General features: G+C 53.2%; 1 protein-coding gene across 1 annotated transcript in view; it reads right to left on the bottom strand.

The window, feature by feature from the left end:
* The window catches only part of SNAP47 (synaptosome associated protein 47), a 116,435-nt gene that overhangs the window by 83,454 nt on the left and 7,487 nt on the right, over positions 1–25,494 (bottom strand). Inside the window, 5 exon segments of the mRNA XM_088450800.1 lie at positions 553–819; positions 822–944; positions 947–1,035; positions 13,135–13,673; positions 14,778–14,883. Coding sequence (XP_088306926.1) covers positions 553–819; positions 822–944; positions 947–1,035; positions 13,135–13,628 — 973 coding nt within the window. The 5' untranslated portion in view covers positions 13,629–13,673; positions 14,778–14,883.

Genomic DNA, 25,494 nt, shown 5'->3' with positions numbered 1-25,494 from the left:
CAGGGGTGCTGGTTGCAGTGCCAGCTATGGCTCCATGTACAGGGGACTAAGTGCCATCTATGGCTCTGAGGGCTGGTCGCAGTGCCAGCTATGGCCCTATATGCAGGGGTTGCAGTGCCAGCTATGGCTCCATGTACAGGGGACTAAGTGCCAGCTATGGCTCCAGGGGGCTGGTCGCAGTGCCAGCTATGGCCCTATATGCAGGGGTTGCAGTGCCAGCTATGGCTCCAGGGGTGCTGGTTGCAGTGCCAGGTTTAGCTCCTTACACATCTTGATGACGTATGCAGGATTACCTTTCCTTGCCACGTTTGTCTAATACGTACTAGTCCCCTTTTCGGTAATTCGCCGATATTGTGGCGGTTCAGGGAAATCGCACTTTATTACGCATAAACCAATAGGCGTTCTTCATGTTCTAACGAAGAGGATTCTATAAAAAGCGGCATGATGTGGGGATCTGCAGAAGTTTTCCATGTATAATAAAATACTGACAATAAGGTTAATTTCCAGTTTGCTTACAGAGTAATAGCCCCACACACAGCGACCTAGACGTACCTGTCTGCCATCCAGGACTGGCGCGCTCAGCGGGGGAAGCTCGCCACTTCTCACTAAACGCCAACGCTTCCTCTAAGAATTCTATTTTCTTCCCGTATTGCATTTCCAAGATAGGGAGAATGTCCGGCAACTTGGCTGATATTATCCTGTACGTGATGTCCGGCTTCCCGATAAACCTTTGCCGGATGCTCATCTCGTGCCCTGTGAAGACTTTGATGTCGTCCACGTCCTGCCGTTCGTATCGGTGGAGTAACTGGAAATTACAGTGGAGATCTCCAGGGCAGATAGCAGGAGGGTCAGTTTGCCGAGCTTGAGATTGTGGTCGGGATAATGGGAGAAGACGATGGGTATGATCACGATGACTCCTTCCTTCCCGCGATTCTGGGCACCGCAGAGCATTCCTGGAACTGAGCGCCTGCGAATCTCTTCCACGGACTGCCGCTAAATGGCCACCAGGCCGGAGATTCAAGCACAGATAAAATCCTGTCACAAAGACACCACAAAGTTATCAGAAAATGACGACAATGACTAAAACTGTAACAGGTGCAGGAAACAATCCTCATTTGGTGAGAATGTCATTATAATATCCCCATTACACATATATTTACTGAGAACAATGTTGATGTGTTCTATATTATTTTACCCGCTGTGTATACACACAATGTCTGACACTCTCTAATCCATATGGGTGACAATGCCCAGGTGTCCTGATCCAACTGGAGCCAAAGTCCACTCCAAGGACCTGATCCAGCAGTGATCGCAAATGCAACCGCGTACTCAGATCGTGCGTCTATTCACCACTGCGCATGCGTATAAGCTACACCGGCGTGCGCTGCAATCGCGATCCGCCCATAGGAATCCATCACAGAGAGAGTGGCAGGCCGTGAGCGTTTATGGGTGGATAAGGGGGAGTGGCAGGAGAAAAGCAGGCGTGCCAGTCGGTTGGAATGCCGCTGCATCGGCGTGCATAAATTATCCACTGTGATGGCATACGCAGGTCAGACCTGCTGTAATTGTGTGTGACGGGCCAATGTGCGTAGAGGGATGTTACAGATGTATACACAGGACTGTGAGGTATTACAGATGTGAGATAGCAGTAGTGGGTGTCTCTATGCTGGCTGAGCTGTGGCTGATGTTACAGATGTATACACAGGACTGTGAGGTATTACAGATGTGAGATAGCAGTAGTGGGCGTCTCTATGCTGGCTGAGCTGTGGCTGATGTTACAGATGTATACACAGGGGTGTGAGGTATTACAGATGTGAGATAGCAGTAGTGGGTGTCTCTATGCTGGCTGAGCTGTGGCTGATGTTACAGATGTATACACAGGACTGTGAGGTATTACAGATGTGACATAGCAGTAGTGGGAGTCTCTATGCTGGCTGAGCGGTGGCTGATGTTACAGATGTATACACAGGACTGTGAGGTATTACAGATGTGAGATAGCAGTAGTGGGTGTCTCTATGCTGGCTGAGCTGTGGCTGATGTTACAGATGTATACACAGGACTGTGAGGTATTACAGATGTGAGATAGCAGTAGTGGGTGTCTCTATGCTGGCTGAGCTGTGGCTGATGTTACAGATGTATACACAGGACTGTGAGGTATTACAGATGTGAGATAGCAGTAGTGGGTGTCTCTATGCTGGCTGAGCTGTGGCTGATGTTACAGATGTATACACAGGACTGTGAGGTATTACAGATGTGAGATAGCAGTAGTGGGTGTCTCTATGCTGGCTGTGCTGTGGCTGATGTTACAGATGTATACACAGGACTGTGAGGTATTACAGATGTGAGATAGCAGTAGTGGGTGTCTCTATGCTGGCTGTGCTGTGACTGATGTTACAGATGCATACACAGGACTGTGAGGTATTACAGATGTGAGATAGCAGTAGTGGGTGTCTCTATGCTGGCTGTGCTGTGACTGATGTTACAGATGTATACACAGGACTGTGAGGTATTACAGATGTGAGATAGCAGTAGTGGGTGTCTCTATGCTGGCTGAGCTGTGGCTGATGTTACAGATGTATACACAGGACTGTGAGGTATTACAGATGTGAGATAGCAGTAGTGGGTGTCTCTATGCTGGCTGTGCTGTGGCTGATATTACAGATGTATACACAGGACTGTGAGGTATTACAGATGTGAGACAGCAGTAGTGGGAACCTCTATGCTGGCTGTGCTGTGGCTGATATTACTGATGTATACACAGGACTGTGAGGTATTACGGATGTGAGATAGCAGTAGTGGGTGTCTCTATGCTGGCTGTGCTGTGGCTGATATTACTGATGTATACACAGGACTGTGAGGTATTACAAATGTGAGATAGCAGTAGTGGGTGTCTCTATGCTGGCTGTGCTGTGGCTGATGTTACAGATGTATACACAGGACTGAGAGGTATTACAGATGTGAGATAGCAGTAGTGGGTGTCTCTATGCTGGATGTGCTGTGGCTGATGTTACAGATGTATACACAGGACTGTGAGGTATTACAGATGTGAGATAGCAGAAGTGGGTGTCTCTATGCTGGCTGTGCTGTGGCTGATGTTAAAGATGTATACACAGAACTGTGAGGTATTACAGATGTGAGATAGCAGTAGTGGGTGTCTTTATGCTGGCTGTGCTGTGGCTGATGTTACAGATGTATACACAGGACTGTGAGGTATTACAGATGTGAGATAGCAGTAGTGTGTCTCTATGCTGGCTGTGCTGTGGCTGATTTTACAGATGTATACACAGCACTGTGAGGTATTACAGATGTGAGATAGCAGTAGTGGGTGTCTCTATGCTGGCTGAGCTGTGGCAGATGTTACATATGTATACACAGGACTGTGAGGTATTACAGATGTGAGATAGCAGTAGTGGGCGTCTCTATGCTGGCTGAGCTGTGGCTGATGTTACAGATGTATACACAGGACTGTGAGGTATTACAGATGTGAGATAGCAGTAGTGTGTCTCTATGCTGGCTGTGCTGTGGCTGATGTTACAGATGTATACACAGGACTGTGAGGTATTACAGATGTGAGATAACAGTAGTGGGTGTCTCTATACTGGCTGTGCTGTGGCTGATGTTACAGATGTATACACAGGACTGTGAGGTATAACGGATGTGAGATAGCAGTAGTGGGTGTCTCTATGCTGGCTGAGCTTTGGCTGATGTTACAGATGTATACACAGGACTGTGAGGTATTACAGATGTGAGATAGCAGTAGTGGGTGTCTCTATGCTGGCTGTGCTGTGGCTGATGTTAAAGATGTATACACAGGACTGTGAGGTATTACAGATGTGAGATAGCAGTAGTGGGTGTCTCTATGCAGGCTGTGCTGTGGCTGATGTTAAAGATGTATACACAGGACTGTGAGGTATTACAGATGTGAGATAGCAGTAGTGGGTGTCTCTATGCTGGCTGAGCAGTGGCTGATGTTACAGATGTAAACACAGGACTGTGAGATATTACAGATGTGAGATAGCAGTAGTGGGTGTCTCTATGCTGGCTGAGCTGTGGCTGATGTTACAGATGTATACACAGGACTGTGAGGTATTACAGATGTGAGATAGCAGTAGTGGGCGTCTCTATGCTGGCTGAGCTGTGGCTGATGTTACAGATGTATACACAGGACTGTGAGGTATTACAGATGTGAGATAGCAGTAGTGGATGTCTCTATGTTGGCTGTGCTGTGGCTGATGTTACAGATGTATACATAGGACTGTGATGTATTACAGATGTGAGATTGCAGTAGTGGGCGTCTCTATGCTGGCTGTGCTGTGGCTGATGTTACTGATGTATACACAGGACTGTGAGGTACTACAGATGTGAGATAGCAGTAGTGGGTGTCTCTATGCTGGCTGTGCTGTGGCTGATGTTACAGATGTATACACAGGACTGTGAGGTATTACAGATGTGAGATAGCAGTAGTGGGCGTCTCTTTGCTGGCTGAGCTGTGGCTGATGTTAAAGATGTATACACAGGACTGTGAGGTATTACAGATGTGAGATAGCAGTAGTGGGTGTCTCTATGCTGGCTGAGCTGTGGCTGATGTTACAGATGTATACACAGGACTGTGTGGTATTACAGATGTGAGATAGCAGTAGTGGGCGTCTCTATGCTGGCTGAGCTGTGGCTGATGTTACAGATGTATACACAGGACTGTGAGGTATTACAGATGAGAGATAGCAATAGTGGATGTCTCTATGCTGGCTGTGCTGTGGCTGATGTTACAGATGTATACACAGGACTGTGAGGTATTACAGATGTGAGATAGCAGTAGTGGGTGTCTCTATGCTGGCTGTGCTGTGGCTGATGTTACTGATGTATACACAGGACTGTGAGGTATTACAGATGTGAGATAGCAGTAGTGGGTGTCTTTATGCTAGCTGTGCTGTGGCTGATGTTACAGATGTATACACAGGACTGTGAGATATTACAGATATGAGATAGCAGTAGTGGGTGTCTCTATGCTGGCTGTGCTGTGGCTGATGTTACAGATGTATACACAGGACTGTGAGGTATTACAGATGTGAGATAGCAGTAGTGGGTGTCTCTATGCTGGCTGAGCTGTGGCTGATGTTACAGATGTATACACAGGACTATGAGGTATTACAGATGTGAGATAGCAGTAGTGGGTGTCTCTATGCTGGCTGAGCTGTGGCTGATGTTACAGATGTATACACAGGACTGTGAGGTATTACAGATGTGAGATAGCAGTAGTGGGCGTCTCTATGCTGGCTGTGCTGTGGCTGATGTTACAGATGTATACACAGGACTGAGGTATTACAGATGTGAGATAGCAGTAGTGGGCGTCTCTATGCTGGCTGAGCTGTGGCTGATGTTACAGATGTATACACAGGACTGTGAGGTATTACACATGTGAGATAGCAGTAGTGGGCGTCTCTATGCTGGCTGAGCTGTGGCTGATGTTACAGATGTATACACAGGACTGTGAGGTATTACAGATGTGAGATAGCAGTAGTGGGCATCTCTATTCTGGCTGTGCTGTGGCTTATGTTACAGATGTATACACTGAACTGTGAGGGATTACAGATGTGAGATAGCAGTAGTGGGCGTCTCTATGCTGGCTGAGCTGTGGCTGATGTTACAGATGTATACACAGGACTGTGAGGTATTACACATGTGAGATAGCAGTAGTGGGCGTCTCTATGCTGGCTGAGCTGTGGCTGATGTTACAGATGTATACACAGGACTGTGAGGTATTACAGATGTGAGATAGCAGTAGTGGGCATCTCTATTCTGGCTGTGCTGTGGCTTATGTTACAGATGTATACACAGGACTGTGAGGTATTACAGATGTGAGATAGCAGTAGTGGGTGTCTCTATGCTGGCTGAGCTGTGGCTGATGTTACAGATGTATACACAGGACTGTGAGGTATTACAGATGTGAGATAGCAGTAGTGGGTGTCTCTATGCTGGCTGAGCTGTGGCTGATGTTACAGATGTATACACAGGACTGTGAGGTATTACAGATGTGAGATAGCAGTAGTGGGTGTCTCTATGCTGGCTGTGCTGTGGCTGATGTTACAGATGTATACACAGGACTGTGAGGTATTACAGATGTGAGATAGCAGTAGTGGGTGTCTCTATGCTGGCTGAGCTGTGGCTGATGTTACAGATGTATACACAGGACTGAGGTATTACAGATGTGAGATAGCAGTAGTGGGTGTCTCTATGCTGGCTGAGCTGTGGCTGATGTTACAGATGTATACACAGACCTGTGAGGTACTACAGATGTGAGATAGCAGTAGTGGGCGTCTCTATGCTGGCTGAGCTGTGGCTGATGTTACAGATGTATATACAGGACTGTGAGGTATTACAGATGTGAGATAGCAGTAGTGGGCGTCTCTATGCTGGCTGAGCTGTGGCTGAAGTTACAGATGTATACACAGGACTGTGAGGTATTACAGATGTGAGATAGCAGTAGTGGGTGTCTCTATGCTGGCTGTGCTGTGGCTGATGTTACAGATGTATACACAGGACTGTGAGGTATTACAGATGTGAGATAGCAGTAGTGGGTGTCTCTATGCTGGCTGTGCTGTGACTGATGTTACTGATGTATACACAGGACTGTGAGGTATTACAGATGTGAGATAGCAGTAGTGGGTGTCTCTATGCTGGCTGTGCTGTGGCTGATGTTACAGATGTATATGCAGGACTGTGAGGTATTACAGATGTGAGATAGCAGTAGTGGGTGTCTCTATGTTGGCTGAGCTGTGGCTGATGTTACAGATGTATACACAGGACTGTGAGGTATTATGGATGTGAGATAGCAGTAGTGGGTGTCTCTATGCTGGCTGAGCTGTGGCTGATGTTACAGATGTATACACAGGACTGTGAGGTATTACAGATGTGAGATAGCAGTAGTGGATGTCTCTATGCTGGCTGAGCTGTGGCTGATGTTACAGATGTATACACAGGTCTGTGAGGTATTACAGATGTGAGATAGCAGTAGAGGATGTCTCTATGCTGGCTGAGCTGTGGCTGATGTTACAGATGTATACACAGGACTGTGAGGTATTACAGATGTGAGATAGCAGTAGTGGGCGTCTCTATGCTGGCTGTGCTGTGGCTGATGTTACAGATGTATACACAGGACTGTGAGGTATTACAGATGTGAGATAGCAGTAGTGGGCGTCTCTTTGCTGGCTGAGCTGTGGCTGATGTTACAGATGTATACACAGGACTGTGAGGTATTACACATGTGAGATAGCAGTAGTGGGCGTCTCTATGCTGGCTGAGCTGTGGCTGATGTTACAGATGTATACACAGGACTGTGAGGTATTACAGATGTGAGATAGCAGTAGTGGGCATCTCTATGCTGGCTGTGCTGTGGCTTATGTTACAGATGTATACACAGAACTATGAGGGATTACAGATGTGAGATAGCAGTAGTGGGCGTCTCTATGCTGGCTGTGCTGTGGCTGATGTTACAGATGTATACACAGGACTGTGAGGTATTACAGATGTGAGATAGCAGTAGTCGGTGTCTCTATGCTGGCTGTGCTGTGGCTGATGTTACAGATGTATACACAGGACTGTGAGGTATTACAGATGTGAGATAGCAGTAGTGGGTGTCTCTATGCTGGCTGAGCTGTGGCTGATGTTACAGATGTATACACAGGACTGAGGTATTACAGATGTGAGATAGCAGTAGTGGGTGTCTCTATGCTGGCTGAGCTGTGGCTGATGTTACAGATGTATACACAGGACTGTGAGGTATTACAGATGTGAGATAGCAGTAGTGGGCGTCTCTATGCTGGCTGAGCTGTGGCTGATGTTACAGATGTATACACAGGACTGTGAGGTATTACAGATGTGAGATAGCAGTAGTGGGCGTCTCTATGCTGGCTGAGCTGTGGCTGATGTTACAGATGTATACGCAGGACTGTGAGCTATTACGGATGTGAGATAGCAGTAGTGGGTGTTTCTATGCTGGCTGAGCTGTGGCTGATGTTACAGATGCATACACAGGACTGTGAGGTATTACAGATGTGAGATAGCAGTAGTGGGTGTCTCTATGTTGGCTGAGCTGTGGCTGATGTTACAGATGTATACACAGGACTGTGAGGTATTACAGATGTGAGATAGCAGTAGTGGGTGTCTCTATGCTGGCTGTGCTGTGGCTGATGTTACAGATGTATACACAGGACTGTGAGGTATTACAGATGTGAGATAGCAGTAGTGGATGTCTCTATGCTGGCTGAGCTGTGGCTGATGTTACAGATGTATACACAGGACTGTGAGGTATTACAGATGTGAGATAGCAGTAGTGGATGTCTCTATGCTGGCTGAGCTGTGGCTGATGTTACAGATGTATACACAGGACTGTGAGGTATTACAGATGTGAGATAGCAGTAGTGGGTGTCTCTATGTTGGCTGACCTGTGGCTGATGTTACAGATGTATACACAGGACTGTGAGGTATTACAGATGTGAGATAGCAGTAGTGGGTGTCTCTATGCTGGCTGAGCTGTGGCTGATGTTACAGATGTATACACAGGACTGTGAGGTATTACAGATGTGAGAAAGCAGTAGTGGTCGTCTCTATGCTGGCTGAGCTGTGGCTGATGTTACAGATGTATACACAGGACTGTGAGGTATTACAGATGTGAGATAGCAGTAGCGGGCGTCTCTATGCTGGCTGAGCTGTGGCTGATGTTACAGATGTATACACAGGACTGTGAGGGATTACAGATGTGAGATAGCAGTAGTGGGCGTCTCTATGCTGGCTGAGCTGTGGCAGGAATTAGCATATTTTCGCAGCTGCGTTGCGTGTGTGATTGCAGATGCGATCGGTACTGAATCAGGCCCCAAGTGTACAACAACAATGAGGGACGAATGCAAAAAGTCACCGGATTAAATAATCATCAGTACAAAATAATGTAGACGTTTCGGTGCATGGAAGCACCTTTGTCAAGGCAGCAGAATGAAATTACAGAGCAGAAATAACCTGCAGCATAGACCATGTTCCGGAGAAACGGCGTGAATTAGAATGTTTCCTCCTTTGTGCTATCTTTTATCAATGCAGCGTTTTCTTATTGTGTACTTATCGTTTGCTTTACTTCCTCACAGCGCCGGACGACAGGCTCCCTGCTCCACTGAGGCGCCAGGTGTCGCCTAGCAACAGCGTGAGCGGTTTTGTCTCTTACTTATTAACACTTTGACTTTTCGTATTTAAAAGACATGATGACAGATCAGGGGAGCACTTGTCTTGCGCACAAGTCTAGTCTCTTGCACACCAGTCCAGTGCCTCGGTACAAGTAGCTGCAGCACAAAATAAACAAAACATTGAAAAAATCCTGGCCTCTCCTGCACTAACTATATATAAGTCTCCCTCTCTAAGGGTGGGAGGACCTAATGTCCAACTCATACAAACAGCATTTAAATACAGCACTTACATAAAGCCACAACAGTTTCACTCAACAAGTCTGTCAGCCTGCTCCTCAGGTAGTGAGAGACAGCCCAGATAAACTGAAAAGCCTTTTATCAGCCTCTCACAGGTGGTCTGGCAATCAAGGCTGCTCATTACCTGGTGATTACCAGTTAAGAAACTAATAGCTTGCACTGTGGTAGATCACGATGTCAAACATTTTCCAGTAATATGTCGTCCCTACATGAATGAGAGGATTGCTTATTACAAGAAGGTACAGTAGTAACACTGTTACACTGATGGGTGCACCTTCCCTTCCTATACTACCAGCGTCCTACTCAACTGCCCCCGGTATATACTGCAGTCACAGGGAGCAACATATATAATGGGAGAATCAGGGCCGAGTAGGTGGCAAAAAAATCATTTCTATATAAATATATGGAAAGGTAAATCTGATGGACAAAATCAGTACATCCAGTAATGTGTCAGTCTGAATCCAGCAAGGAGATATGGAAAACATGCACTGTTAGGGCGTTCTGAGAAGAGGATGTAGGAAATACTGCAACACCATATGAGATAAACCTATAGAGAAGTGATCGGCCCATAAATGCACCCAACCAGAGGTCCTCATTCATTACGGATCGCTATTGTGATTGCAGCTGCAATTACGCACGAAGGTCTGCTGCGAAAATATGCTAATGACTGCAGTCGCAAAGCCAGCATAGAGGCGCACACTACCGCCATCTCACATCCGTAATACCTCTCAGTTCTGCGTATACATCAGTAACATCGAATAACATCGGACGCTCACGCACAATTACAACAGGTCTTACCTTACTCCGATATTGCTAACTTCGTAGCACGCAGTGAGTACACAAGCTGCGTATGCCGTCGCAGTCGCTAATTTATGCACGCCCATGTAACGGTGTTCATACGGACAGGCACGCCTGCATTTCTCCAACCACTCCCCCGTCACCACCTCCAAACACTGATATCCCGTCCCTCGGTCTTCATTGCTTTGTATCTGCGTAGGTGATCGCAGCGTGATCGCAATGCCAACTCACGCACGTGCACTGCAGTACGCACCATCAGCCGATCTGTGTAGGCTGTTGCAGTTGCGATCCCTGTTGAATCAGCCCCGGTGTCCTCACATCTATGATGGGCATGTATAAACTCGGGCCGTACGCTTCTAGTTGGCAGCACATGAAGAAATTCTGCACAGTGCACTTACCGCTCCCTCCCCGCTGCTGCCCAGAGCGCTATCCTGCAAAACAACTGGACGCTCTCCAGGCAAAATATTGTCCCAACTTTTTAATTCCTTCCTCACTTGTGAAAGTTGCCCAGCACAGCAGCTGCCTGATGTTTAATGAGGAACAGCTCAGTGTAAGGTTTTATTGCAAATGAACCTTGTCTGAGCCTGGGAAACGTGTCACATCTTACAGGGGGTGAGGCTGGCGGCAACACACTGGCATGCAGTGGGTATAGAGAGAATAGGAGTCATGTACGATTCCTGATTTCACAGCAGAGATAACCGGAAACCCCTGCAACCACAGGACGCTCTCGCTCTCTGTACATCATACACACAACGTATGCTATATTCTAATAGGAGAGCATAGGGCCCACTTCCTCTGCTACATACAGAAAGTCTTCTTATCGCTGGGATAACAGCATCAGCAGAATAAGAGGCAGACATTAGCCAGGCTCACACAGAAACGCCTGCATGCACAGAGGGAGCCGAGCCATATAGCAATACAGCCAGGGTAACCGTGTAACAGCAAATCCAAGACCAGCACATTCAGCAACACGAAACCCGCCATAATATAATATAGAACTAATACTAAAGTCACAAAGTCATTATGACTCAAACTAATCAATGTAATGTATTAGAGCTAACAGAACGCTGTGATGATCTCAGCTACATGACTTGTATACGTCGGAGCAGAGCAAAGCGCCCCCCTCCCCAGCGCCGCAAATGGCATGGCCACACCTCCCACGATTAGGCCACGTCCCCTACCCACCCCCCAGCCGCCGGGACCCGCTGCTACATGCAGATGATGGTTGTTCAGTGTGTATGAACGACCATCATCTGCACCACCTTTAGAATAAAGCTGCCCAGCATTTGCGGGTTACACGCAACAGAAGCCAGGATTTACCACACATGCAAAACACCTAAATGTATTTGGTCCCCTGGCTCGGCAGCATGGTTTGTCCAAGGTGCAGAGTTACTGGCTTTTTTTTTTACTTTGCCCCCAACTCAGAATCAGCCACATTGTGTGATAACAATATATAACTCTCAGTCTGTGGCTTCCTGCTGCCTCCATTCCCCTCCTCACATCATGTCACTGCCCCTGTCACATGCAGCCCTGTCCTCACTAACACATCACCCATCTCCTGATATACTCTGTGCTGCTGGGGGACCCTGCTCCTCCCACTATATAACTCTCAGTCTGTGGCTTCCTGCTGCCTCCATTCCCCTCCTCACATCATGTCACTGCCCCTGTCACATGCAGCCCTGTCCTTACTGACACATCACTAATCTCCTGATATACTCTGTGCTGCTGGGGGCCCTGCTCCTCCCACGATATAACTCTCAGTCTGTGGCTTCCTGCTGCCTCCATTCCCCTCCTCACATCATGTCACTGCCCCTGTCACATGCAGCCCTGTCCTCACTAATACATCACTCATCTCCTGATATACTCTGTGCTGCTGGGAACCCTGCTCCTCCCACTATATAACTCTCAGTCTGTGTCTTCCTGTTGCCTCCATTCCCCTCCTCACATCATGTCACTGCCCCTGTCACATGCAGCCCTGTCCTCACTGACACATCACTCATTTCCTGATATACTCTGTGCTGCTGGGGGCCCTGCTCCTCCCACGATATAACTCTCAGGCTGTGGCTTCCTGCTGCCTCCATTCCCCTCCTCACATCATGTCACTGTCCCTGTCACATGCAGCCCTGTCCTCACTATCACATCACTCATCTCCACTGGAGACCAATGACCTGTAAGTAGGACTATATTTATCTCGCAGTGCACGGTTCTCAGTGCTGAAAACCCAGCGTGCATTTTTTTTTTTCATTGAATACCGCGGGTATCGAGAGCATGATTTTTTTGCGGAGAAAACCTCGCTCCCAATTGTATATGCCCCTATAACTATTGATGTTGTTGTTTGGACAGATAAAGTACCAACCAACCAACCAACTCCTGTCATTTTGCAAACACAGCCTGTGACATGACAGTTAGGAACTGATTGGCTGGTACTTTACCTCCGTTCACATTATCTCCACCCAAGGCTTAGTAAATAGGCCTCTAAATGCCCAATTCTCCACAATGATTATGAGCTGGATGCGATCATTGCCAGTAACAATTTCCACTCTCTCCACCAGGCAATTTACTGATGTCCTGGATAAGTATGACAGTGTCAGGGTCTCTGTGCCCCGTATATTCTATGACGTGCCATATTGCACTGCCACCAAGAAGTGAAAAAAGTCACAGAATTTGGGAACAGTGAAAAGAAAGAGGGAACAATGTCATAACTATGTACATATTAAACCGGTTATTCGTCACCAATTTATTTGTGGACTGAACTAATATACGTAAGGGTCTGCGCCAGTCAGTTTACTACTGGCATGAGGCACGGCTAATGACCTGGATATTAGTTAAGCCCACACAGCGACTGTGCAGGTGACAGGTACATTAAAGTCACCTGTCTGAGGTCGCCATGTCGGCCTCTATCTTGTTCAAGCCTCTCATGATGTTGTCAAACTGCTCCCCCTGGTGGTGAAGCACCCTGGTCGTGTCTTCCATGCGTTTCTGGGACCCAGAGACAAGGCCAATGAGTTTCTTCCCTGTGGACGTTTTAGAAGATGCCCCCTGTTCTCCTGGAGGTGCCAGTAGCTGTTCCCTCCAGAAGTGCTCGAGCACAGTGAAGACCACATTCCTGTTGGGTTGCAGGGAGCTGAACCAATGCTTGGCTTGGTCCTTCTCCAGCACGGTGATGGAGCTGAAGATGTAGCTGGAAGACTCCTTCTTGATCTCATTGATGCTGGAGAGGTGGAAGCTGACCAGGAAGTCTTCTGTGTTGTCCGACCTGAACCTGAGGTGAGTAGGAGTCAGGGAGAGCCTTCCCGAAACCCATCGCTTCTCACTGCTTAGGTAGTAGGAACATAGCCAGGTCTGGACGGGAACCTCTTTGTTCATTAGCTCCCTTGGGTTCTTCTGTCAGCAAATCACAGCTAGAGTCATCTAAAATGAGATGAAGACACAAAATAAACCAGGTAAAGTTTTTGCTTAGGTACAAGCGTCCTTTTAACAATGAAACACCATGGGTCTAATTCTGCAAGGATCGTAATTGCAAAGCTGCACGCAAGGCATGGGGTCCCGGAGCCGGCCGCCGCAGTTTAGAGGTAGAGGCCAGGAAATCTCCGTCAGCCGACGGGAGATCCTGGCTTCTTCCCTCCCTCGCAACGACAGCGACACACCTCCGTTTCGGGAAACGGAGGGCATTGCCGCCCCCTCCCCGCCCACAAACGGCAGAAGGCTGTCAATCACTGACAGTCTGCGAGCGATTTAGCAGGACCCATTCTGTACACGCACAGAATGGGTCTTGCGCCTGCGCAGAATCTGCGTTCAGCAGTGCACGCTAAATCAGGCCCTATATTACAATGGAAAACCCCAAAAAGTGCTAGAAGTTGTTCCAAAGACAGATGATAAGGCAGTTCTTCAGCACGATATTCTCTATCTCTCATATCCTGACATTCAAGAGACTTTTATTGTATTTTATTTTCTGTTTACATTCTATATATGAGTTACTGGATGAAATCCTGAGAGATAGAGAATACCGTGCAACAACTTCTAGCACTTTCTGGGGGTTTCTCTTGTAATATATCCCGATGAATCCAGTTGAAGAGGACAAGCTGTATTAGGATCCTAGATCTGTTGTACGTTACATGGAACTGAAAAGTAAAGTGGATTTTATGGCATGAGGAAGCTTCAAGTCACATAAGGGCCTCATTACTTCATTCCAGAATTACAGGCGTTCTTCTTATTATTCAGTCCAGTCACTGAAGATAAAATAACTGGCTGCACCCGGTGAGTGCAGGTGACTGGCGCATACTGGGTAATAATAACGTCGTGCACCCCTCAGATCCGTAAGCTACTTGGGCCCGGAGTAATAACCACAAGAGGGCGTCCAGAATAGACTGTGGCCTCCGGTTGGTATGGCCACCGGGGATGATGCCACAGAACGCTCTGACCAGAACAGAGGACTATTCTGGGAGTGCGATTTATCCTACAGCCCTCCCTGTGCAGTGTGTCCAGCAAGTGCAGGGCAGTAATCCAGCTACTTACACAGCACAGGAAGGGATCAGGCTGCTGCTTCTATGGGTCCCAACTACATGCCAGCATCTCGGGGCCGCACAGAGACCTCTGACCACCAGGAGTCCAGGTTATGGGGCTGCAAGAGGATAAAATAGAGGCAATAATAACATTAAGGTGCTTATGTCCAAAAGGTCACAGTGACCCGTATACGGCTTCATACATCTCACACACACAGGGGCTCTTGTGGACGCGGACGCATTTTACTCAGGTAGAGGAATCAAAAGATAAATAGCAACAGTATCATTGGGAGGGACCAGTGCACACTCTCCAATCGTCACTATCAGCGCATGTTTGGCCCCTGAGTCCACACAGTCCACGTCCCCTGACAGCTGCATGTACCCCTGAGCCCACACAGTACATGTCCCCTGACAGCTGCATGCACCCCTGAGCCCACACAGTACATGTCCCCTGACAGCTGCATGAGGCCGAGCCCGCACAGTACACATCCCCTGACAGCTGCATGCGCCCCTGAGCTCGCATAGTAGACGTCTCCTTATAGCTGCATGCTCCCGAGCCCACACAGTACACGTCCCCTGACAGCTGCATGCGCCCCTGAGCCCACACAGTACACGTCCCCTGACAGCTGCATGCGCCCACACAGTACACGTCCCCTGACAGCTGCATGCGCCCACACAGTACACGTCCCCTGACAGCTGCATTCGCCCCTGAGCCCACACAGTACAAGTCTCCTGACAGCTGCATTCGCCCCTGAGCCCGCACAGTACACATCTCCAGACAGCTGCATGCACCCCTGAGCCCTCACAGTACACGTCCCCTGACAGCTGCATTCGCCCCTGAGCCCGCACAGTACACATCTCCAGACAGCTGCATGCACCCCTGAGCCCTCACAGTACACGTCCCCTGACAGCTGCATGTGCCCCTGAGCCCGCACAGTACACGTGTCCTGACAGCTGCATGCGCCCACACAGTCCACGTCCCCTGACAGCTCCATGCGCCCCTGAGCCAGCACAGTGCACGTCCCCTGACAACTGCATGCGCCCCTGAGCCCACACAGTACACGTCCCCTGACAGCTGCATGCGCACACACAGTACACTTCCCGACAGAAGCATGCGCCCCTGAGCCCACACACTAAAACGTCCCCGGACAGCTGCATGCGCCCCTAAGCTCGCATAATAGACGTCTCCTTATAGCTGCATGCGCCCCTGAGACCACACAGTACATGTCCCCTGAAAGCTGCATGTGCCCCTGAGCCCACACAGTACACGTCCCCTGACAGCTGCATGCGCCCCTGAGCCCACACAGTACACATCTCCTGACAGCTGCATGCGCCCCTGAGCCCGCACAGTACACGTCCCCTGACAGTTGCATGCGCCCCTGAGCCCACACAGTACACATCCCCTGACAGCTGCATGCACCTCTGAGCTCACATAGTACACGTCCCCTGACAGCTGCATGCGCCCGAGTCCACTCAGTACACGTCCCCTGAAAGCTGCATGTGCAGCTGAGCCCACACAGTACACGTCCCCTGACAGCTGCATGCGCCCCTGAGCCCACACAGTACACCTCCCGACAGCTGCATGCGCCCACACAGTGCACATCCCCTGACAGCTGCATGCGCCCCTGAGCCCACACAGTACACGTCCCCTGACAGCTGCATGCGCCCCTGAGCTCGCATAGTAGACGTCTCCTTATAGCTGCATGCTCCCCTGAGCCCACACAGTACATGTCCCCTGACAGCTGCATGAGGCCAAGCCCGCACAGTACACGTCCCCTGACAGCTGCATGCGCCCCTGAGCTCGCATAGTAGACGTCTCCTTATAGCTGCATGCTCCCCTGAGCCCACACAGTACACGTCCCCTGACAGCTGCATGCGCCACTGAGCCCACACAGTACACGTCCCCTGACAGCTGCATGCGCACACACAGTACACGTCCCCTGACAGCTGCATTCGCCCACACAGTACACGTCCCCTGACAGCTGCATTCGCCCCTGAGCCCACACAGTACACGTCTCCTGACAGCTGCATTCGCCCCTGAGCCCGCACAGTACACATCTCCTGACAGCTGCATGCACCCCTGAGCCCTCACAGTACACGTCCCCTGACAGCTGCATGTGCCCCTGAGCACGCACAGTACACGTGTCCTGACAGCAGCATGCGCCCACACAGTACACGTCCCCTGACAGCTGCATGCGCCCCTGAGCCCGCACAGTGCACGTCCCCTGACAGCTGCATGTGCCCCTGAGCCCACACTGTACACGTCCCCTGACAGCTGCATGCGCCCCTGAGCTCGCATAGTAGACGTCTCCATATAGCTGCATGCGCCCCTGAGACCACACAGTACATGTCCCCTGAAAGCTGCATGTGCCCCTGAGCCCACACAGTACACGTCCCCTGACAGCGGTATGCGCCCCTGAGCCCACACAGTACACATCTCCTGACAGCTGCATGCGCCCCTGAGCCCGCACAGTACACGTCCCAACAGCTGCATGCGCCCCTGAGCCCGCACAGTACATGTCCCGACAGCTGCATGCGCCCATGAGCCCACACAGTACACATCTCATGACAGCTACATGCGCCCCTGAGCCCACACGGTACACGTCCCGACAGCTGCATGCACCCACACAGTACACGTCCCCTGACAGCTGCATGCGCCCACACAGTACACGTCGCCTGACAGCTGCATGCGCCCCTGAGCCCACACAGTACAAGTCCCCTGACAGCTGCATGCACCCACACAGTACACGTCCCCTGACAGCTGCATGCGCCCACACAGTACACGTCCCCTGACAGCTGCATGCGCCCATGAGCCGCACAGTACACGTCCCCTGACAGCTGCATGTGCCCCTGAGTCCACACAGTACATGTCCCCTGACAGCTGCATGCGCCCCTGAGCCCGCATAGTACACGTTCCCTGACAGCTGCAACGCGCCCCTGAGCTTGCATAGTAGATGTCCCCTGACAGCTGCATGCGCCCGAGTCCACAGTACACATCTCCTGACAGCTGCATGCGCCCCTGAGCCCGCACAGTACACGTCCCCTGATAGCTGCATGCGCCCCTGAGCCCACACAGTACACGTCCCCTGACAGCTGCATGCGCCCAAGCCCACACAGTACACGTCCCCTGACAGCTTCATGCGCCCCTGAGCCCACACAGTACACGTCCCCTGACAGCTGCATGCACCCACACAGTACACGTCTCCTGACAGCTGCATGCGCCCACACAGTACACGTCCCCTGACAGCTGCATGCGCCACTGAGCCCACACAGTACACGTCCCCTGACAGCTGCATGCACCCACACAGTACACGTCCCCTGACAGCTGCATGCGCCCACACAGTACACGTCCCCTGACAGCTGCATGCACCCCTGAGCCCGCACAGTACACGTCCCCTGACAGCTGCAACGCGCCCCTGAGCTCGCATAGTAGATGTCTCCTGACAGCTGCATGCGCCCCTGAGTCCACACAGTACACGTCTCCTGACAGTTGCATGCGCCCACACAGTACACGTCCCCTGACAGCTGCATGCGCCCACACAGTACATGTCCCCTGACAGCTGCATGCACCCCTGAGCTCGCATAGTAGATGTCCCCTGACAGCTGCATGCGCCCCTGAGTCCACACAGTACACGTCTCCTGACAGCTACATGCGCCCCTGAGCCCGCACAGTTCATGACCCGACAGCTGCATGCGCCCCTGAGCCCGCACAGTACACGTCCCGACAGCTGCATGCGCCCCTGAGCCCGCACAGTACATGTCCCGACAGCTGCATGCGCCCCTGAGCCCACACAGTACACATCTCCTGACAGCTACATGCGCCCCTGAGCCCACACGGTACACGTCCCGACAGCTGCATGCACCCACACAGTACACGTCCCCTGACAGCTGCATGCGCCCACACAGTACACGTCCCCTGACAGCTGCATGCGCCCCTGAGCCCACACAGTACACGTCCCCTGACAGCTGCATGCACCCACACAGTACACATCACCTGACAGCTGCATGCGCCCACACAGTACACGTCCCCTGACAGCTGCATGCACCCACACAGTACACATCACCTGACAGCTGCATGCGCCCACACAGTACACGTCCCCTGACAGCAACAAGCGCCCCTGAGCCCGCACAGTACACATCCCCTGACAGCTGCAACGCGCCCCTGAGCTCGCATAGTAGATGTCTCCTGACAGCTGCATGCGCCCCTGAGCCCACACAGTACACGTCCCCTGACAGCTGCATGCGCCCACACACTACATGTCCCCTGACAGCTGCATGCGCCCCTGAGCTCGCATAGTAGATGTCCCCTGACAGCTGCATGCGCCCGAGTCCACACAGTACACGTCTCCTGACAGGTGCATGCGCCCCTGAGCCTGCCCAGTACATGTCCCGACAGCTGCATGCGCCCCTGAGCCCGCCCAGTACATGTCCCGACAGCTGCATGCGCCCCTGAGCCAGCACAGTACAAGTCCCGACAGCTGCATGTGCCCCTGACCCCACACAGTACACATCTCCTGACAGCTACATGCGCCCCTGAGCCCACACAGTACACGTCCCGACAGCTGCATGCGCCCACACAGTACACGTCCCCTGACAGCTGCATGCGCCCCTGAGCCCACACAGTACACGTCCCCTGACAGCTGCATGCACCCACACAGTACACGTCCCCAGACAGCTGCATGCGCCCACACAGTACACGTCCCCTGACAGCTGCATGCGCCCATGAGCCGCACAGTACACGTCCCCTGACAGCTGCAACGCGCCCCTGAGCTCGCATAGTAGATGTCTCCTGACAGCTGCATGCGCCCCTGAGCTCACACAGTACACGTCTCCTGACAGTTGCATGCGCCCACACAGTACACGTCCCCTGACAGCTGCATGCGCCCACACAGTACATGTCCCCTGACAGCTGCATGCGCCCCTGAGCTCGCATAGTAGATGTCCCCTGACAGCTGCATGCGCCCCTGAGTCCACACAGTACTGGTCGCCTGACATCTACATGCGCCCCTGAGCCCGCACAGTACATGTCCCGACAGCTGCATGCGCCCCTGAGCCCGCACAGTACATGTCCCGACAGCTGCATGCGCCCCTGAGCCCACACAGTACACATCTCCTGACAGCTGCATGCGCCCCTGAGCCCACACAGTACACGTCCCCTGACAGCTGCATGTGCCCCTGAGTCCACACAGTACACGTCCTCTGACAGCTGCATGCGCCCCTGAGTCCACACAGTACACGTCTCCTGACAGTTGCATGCGCCCACACAGTACACGTCCCGACAGCTGCATGCGCCCACACAGGACATGTCCCCTGACAGCTGCATGCGCCCCTGAGCACGCATAGTAGATATCCCCTGACAGCTGCATGCGCCCGAGTCCACAGTACACGTCTCCTGACAGCTGCATGCGCCCCTGAGCCCACACAGTACACGTTCCCTGACAGCTGCATGCGCCCGAGCCCACACAGTACACGTCCCCTGACAGCTGCGTGCGCCCCAGAGCCCACACAGTACACGTCCCCTGACAGCTGCATGCACCCACACAGTACACGTCCCCTGACAGCTGCATGCGCCCCCACAGTACACGTCCCCTGACAGCTGCATGCGCCCCTGAGCCCACACAGTACACGTCCCCTGACAGCTGCATGCACCCACACAGTACACTTCACCTGACAGCTGCATGCGCCCACACAGTACACGTCCCCTGACAGCTGCATGCGCCCCTGAGCCCGCAAAGTTCACATCCCGACAGCTGCAACGCGCCGCTGAGCTCGCATAGTAGATGTCTCCTGACAGCTGCATGCGCCCCTGTGCCCACACAGTACACGTCTCCTGACAGTTGCATGCGCCCACACAGTACACGTCCCAACAGCTGCATGCGCCCACACAGTACATGTCCCCTGACAGCTGCATACGTCCCTGAGCTCGCATAGTAGATGTCCCCTGACAGCTGCATGCGCCCCTGAGTCCACACAGAACACGTCTCTAGACAGCTGCATGCGCCCATGAGCCCGCACAGTACATGTCCCGACAGCTGCATGCGCCCCTGAGCCCACACAGTACATGTCCCGACAGCTGCATTCGCCCCTGAGCCCACACAGTACACATCTCCTGACAGCTGCATGCGCCCCTGAGCCCACACAGTACACGTCCCCTGACAGCTGCATGCACCCATGAGCCCGCACAGTACATGTCCCGACAGCTGCATGCGCCCCTGAGCCCGCACAGTACAAGTCCCGACAGCTGCATGCGCCCCTGAGCCCACACAGTACACATCTCCTGACAGCTACATGCGCCCCTGAGCCCACACAGTACACGTCCCGACAGCTGCATGCGCCCACACAGTACACGTCCCCTGACAGCTGCATGCGCCCCTGAGCCCACACAGTATACGTCCCCTGACAGCTGCATGCACCCACACAGTACACGTCCCCAGACAGCTGCATGCGCCCACACAGTACACGTCCCCTGACAGCTGCATGCGCCCCTGAGCCCGCACAGTACACGTCCCCTGACAGCTGCAACGCGCCCCTGAGCTCGTATAGAAGATGTCTCCTGACAGCTGCATGCGCCCCTGAGCCCACACAGTACACGTCCCCTGACAGCTGCATGCACCCACACAGTACGCGTCACCTGACAGCTGCATGCACCCACACAGTACACGTCCCCTGACAGCTGCATGCGCCCGAGCCCGCACAGTACACGTCTCCTGACAGCTGCAACGCGCCCCTGAGCTCGCATAGTAGATGTCTCCTGACAGCTGCATGCGCCCCTGAGCCCACACAGTACACGTCTCCTGACAGTTGCATGCGCCCACACAGTACACGTCCCCTGACAGCTGCATGCGCCCACACAGTACATGTCCCCTGACAGCTGCATGCGCCCCTGAGCTCGCATAGTAGATGTCCCCTGACAGCAGCATGCACCCGAGTCCACGTCTCCTGACAGCTGCAGTCGCCCCTGAGCCCGCACAGTACATGTCCCGACAGCTGCATGCGCCCATGAGCCCGCACAGTACATGTCCCAACAGCTGCATGCGCCCCTGAGCCCGCACAGTACATGTCCCGACAGCTGCATGCGCCCCTGAGCCCACACAGTACACATCTCCTGACAGCTACATGCGCCCCTGAGCCCACACAGTACACGTCCCCTGACAGCTGCATGCACCCACACAGTACACGTCCCCTGACAGCTGCATGCGCCCACACAGTACACGTCCCCTGACAGCTGCATGCGCCCCTGAGCCCACACAGTACACGTCCCCTGACAGCTGCATGCACCCACACAGTACACGTCCCCTGACAGCTGCATGCGCCCACACAGTACACGTCCCCTGACAGCTGCATGCGCCCCTCAGCCCGCACAGTACACGTCCCCTGACAGCTGCAACGCGCCCCTGAGCTCGCATAGTAGATTTCTCCTGACAGCTGCATGCGCCCCTGAGCCCACACAGTACACGTCTCCTGACAGTTGCATGCGCCCACACAGTACACGTCCCCTGACAGCTGCATGCGCCCACACAGTACATGTCCCCTGACAGCTGCATGCGCCCCTGAGCTCGCAAATTAGATGTCCCCTGACAGCTGCATGCGCCCCTGAGTCCACACAGTACACGTCTCCTGACAGCTGCATGCGCCCCTGAGCCCGCACAGTACATGTCCCGACAGCTGCATGCGCCACTGAGCCTGCACAGTACATGTCCCGACAGCTGCATGCGCCCCTGAGCCCACACAGTACACATCTCCTGACAGTTGCATGCGCCCCTGAGCCCACACAGTATACGTCCCCTGACAGCTGCATGCGCCCACACAGTACATGTCCCCTGACAGCTGCATGCGCCCCTGAGCTCGCATAGTAGATGTCCCCTGACAGCTGCAACGCGCCCCTGAGCTCGCATAGTAGATGTCTCCTGACAGCTGCATGCGCCCCTGAGCCCACACAGTACACGTCTTCTGACAGTTGCATGCGCCCACACAGTACACGTTCCCTGACAGCTGCATGCGCCCACACAGTACATGTCCCCTGACAGCTGCATGCGCCCCTGAGCTCGCATAGTAGATGTCCCCTGACAGCTGCATGCGCCCCTGAGTCCACACAGTACACGTCTCCTGACAGCTGCATGCGCCCCATAGCTCGCACAGTACATGTCCCGACAGCTGCATGCGCCCCTGAGCCCACACAGTACATGTCCCGACAGCTGCATGCGCCCCTGAGCCCACACAGTACACATCTCCTGACAGCTGTATGCGCCCCTGAGCCCACACAGTACACGTCCCCTGACAGCTGCATGTGCCCCTGAGTACACACAGTACACGTCCTCTGACAGCTGCATGCGCCCCTGAGTCCACACAGTACACGTCTCCTGACAGTTGCATGCGCCCACACAGTACACGTCCCCTGACAGCTGCATGCACCCACACAGTACATGTCCCCTGACAGCTGCATGCGCCCCTGAGCTCGCATAGTAGATGTCCCCTGACAGCTGCATGCGCCCCTGAGTCCACAGTACACATCTCCTGACAGCTGCATTCGCCCCTGAGCCCGCACAGTACACGTCCCCTGATAGCTGCATGCACCCCTGAACCGACACAGTACACGTCCCCTGACAGCTGCATGCGCCTGAGCCCACACAGTACACGTCCCCTGACAGCTGCATGCGCCCCTGAGCCCACACAGTACACGTCCCCTGACAGCTGCATGCACCCACACAGTACACGTCCCCTGACAGCTGCATGCGCCCACACAGTACACGTCCCCTGACAGCTGCATGCTCCCCTGAGCCCACACAGTACACGTCCCCTGACAGCTGCATGCACCCACACAGTACACGTCACCTGACAGCTGCATGCGCCCACACAGTACACGTCCCCTGACAGCTGCATGGGCCCCTGAGCCCGTACAGTACACGTCCCCTGACAGCTGCAACCCGCCCCTGAGCTCGCATAGTAGATGTCTCCTGACAGCTGCATGCGCCCCTGAGCCCACACAGTACACGTCTCCTGACAGCTGCATGCGCCCCTGAGCTCACACAGTACATGTCCCGACAGCTGCATGCGCCCCTGAGCCCACACAGTACACGTCCCCTGACAGCTGCATGCGCCCACACAGTACATGTCCCCTGACAGCTGCATGCGCCCCTGAGCTCGCATAGTAGATGTCTCCTGACAGCTGCATGCGCCCCTGAGCCCACACAGTACACGTCTCCTGACAGTTGCATGCGCCCACACAGTACACGTTCCCTGACAGCTGCATGCGCCCACACAGTACATGTCCCCTGACAGCTGCATGCGCCCCTGAGCTCGCATAGTAGATGTCCCCTGACAGCTGCATGCGCCCCTGAGTCCACACAGTACACGTCTCCTGACAGCTGCATGCGCCCCTGAGCTCGCACAGTACATGTCCCGACAGCTGCATGCGCCCCTGAGCCCACACAGTACATGTCCCGACAGCTGCATGCGCCCCTGAGCCCACACAGTACACATCTCCTGACAGCTGTATGCGCCCCTGAGCCCACACAGTACACGTCCCCTGACAGCTGCATGTGCCCCTGAGTACACACAGTACACGTCCTCTGACAGCTACATGCGCCCCTGAGTCCACACAGTACACGTCTCCTGACAGTTGCATGCGCCCACACAGTACACGTCCCCTGACAGCTGCATGCGCCCACACAGTACATGTCCCCTGACAGCTGCATGCGCCCCTGAGCTCGCTTAGTAGATGTCCCCTGACAGCTGCATGCGCCCCTGAGTCCACAGTACACATCTCCTGACAGCTGCATTCGCCCCTGAGCCCGCACAGTACACGTCCCCTGATAGCTGCATGCACCCCTGAACCCACACAGTACACGTCCCCTGACAGCTGCATGCGCCTGAGCCCACACATTACACGTCCCCTGACAGCTGCATGCTCCCCTGAGCCCACACAGTACACGTCCCCTGACAGCTGTATGCACCCACACAGTACACGTCCCCTGACAGCTGCATGCGCCCACACAGTACACGTCCCCTGACAGCTGCATGCGCCCCTGAGCCCACACAGTACACGTCCCCTGACAGCTGCATGCACCCACACAGTACACGTCACCTGACAGCTGCATGCGCCCACACAGTACACATCCCCTGACAGCTGCAACGTGCCCCTGAGCTCGCATAGTAGATGTCTCGGGACAGCTGCATGCGCCCCTGAGCCCACACAGTACACGTCTCCTGACAGTTGCATGCGCCCACACAGTACACGTCCCCTGACAGCTGCATGCGCCCACACAGTACATGTCCCCTGACAGCTGCATGCGCCCCTGAGCTTGCATAGTAGATGTCCCCTGACAGCAGCATGCACCCCTGAGTCCACGTCTCCTGACAGCTGCATGCGCCCCTGAGCCCGCACAGTACATGTCCCGACAGCTGCATGCGCCCCTGAGCCCGCACAGTACATGTCCCAACAGCTGCATGCGCCCCTGAGCCCGCACAGTACATGTCCCGACAGTTGCATGCGCCCCTGAGCCCACACAGTACACATCTCCTGACAGCTACATGCGCCCCTGAGCCCACACAGTACACGTCCCCTGACAGCTGCATGCACCCACACAGTACACGTCCCCTGACAGCAGCATGCGCCCACACAGTACACGTCCCCTGACAGCTGCATGCGCCCCTGAGCCCACACAGTACACGTCCCCTGACAGCTGCATGCACCCACACAGTACACGTCACCTGACAGCTGCATGCGCCCA

Source organism: Taudactylus pleione, unplaced genomic scaffold, assembly GCF_031769625.1.
Source record: "Taudactylus pleione unplaced genomic scaffold, aTauple2 ptg000524l, whole genome shotgun sequence".
In the NCBI taxonomy this organism is placed as follows: Eukaryota; Metazoa; Chordata; class Amphibia; order Anura; family Myobatrachidae; genus Taudactylus; species Taudactylus pleione.
The sequence above is the reverse complement of the archived record's forward strand: the minus strand, read 5'-3'. Positions and strand labels throughout refer to the sequence as shown.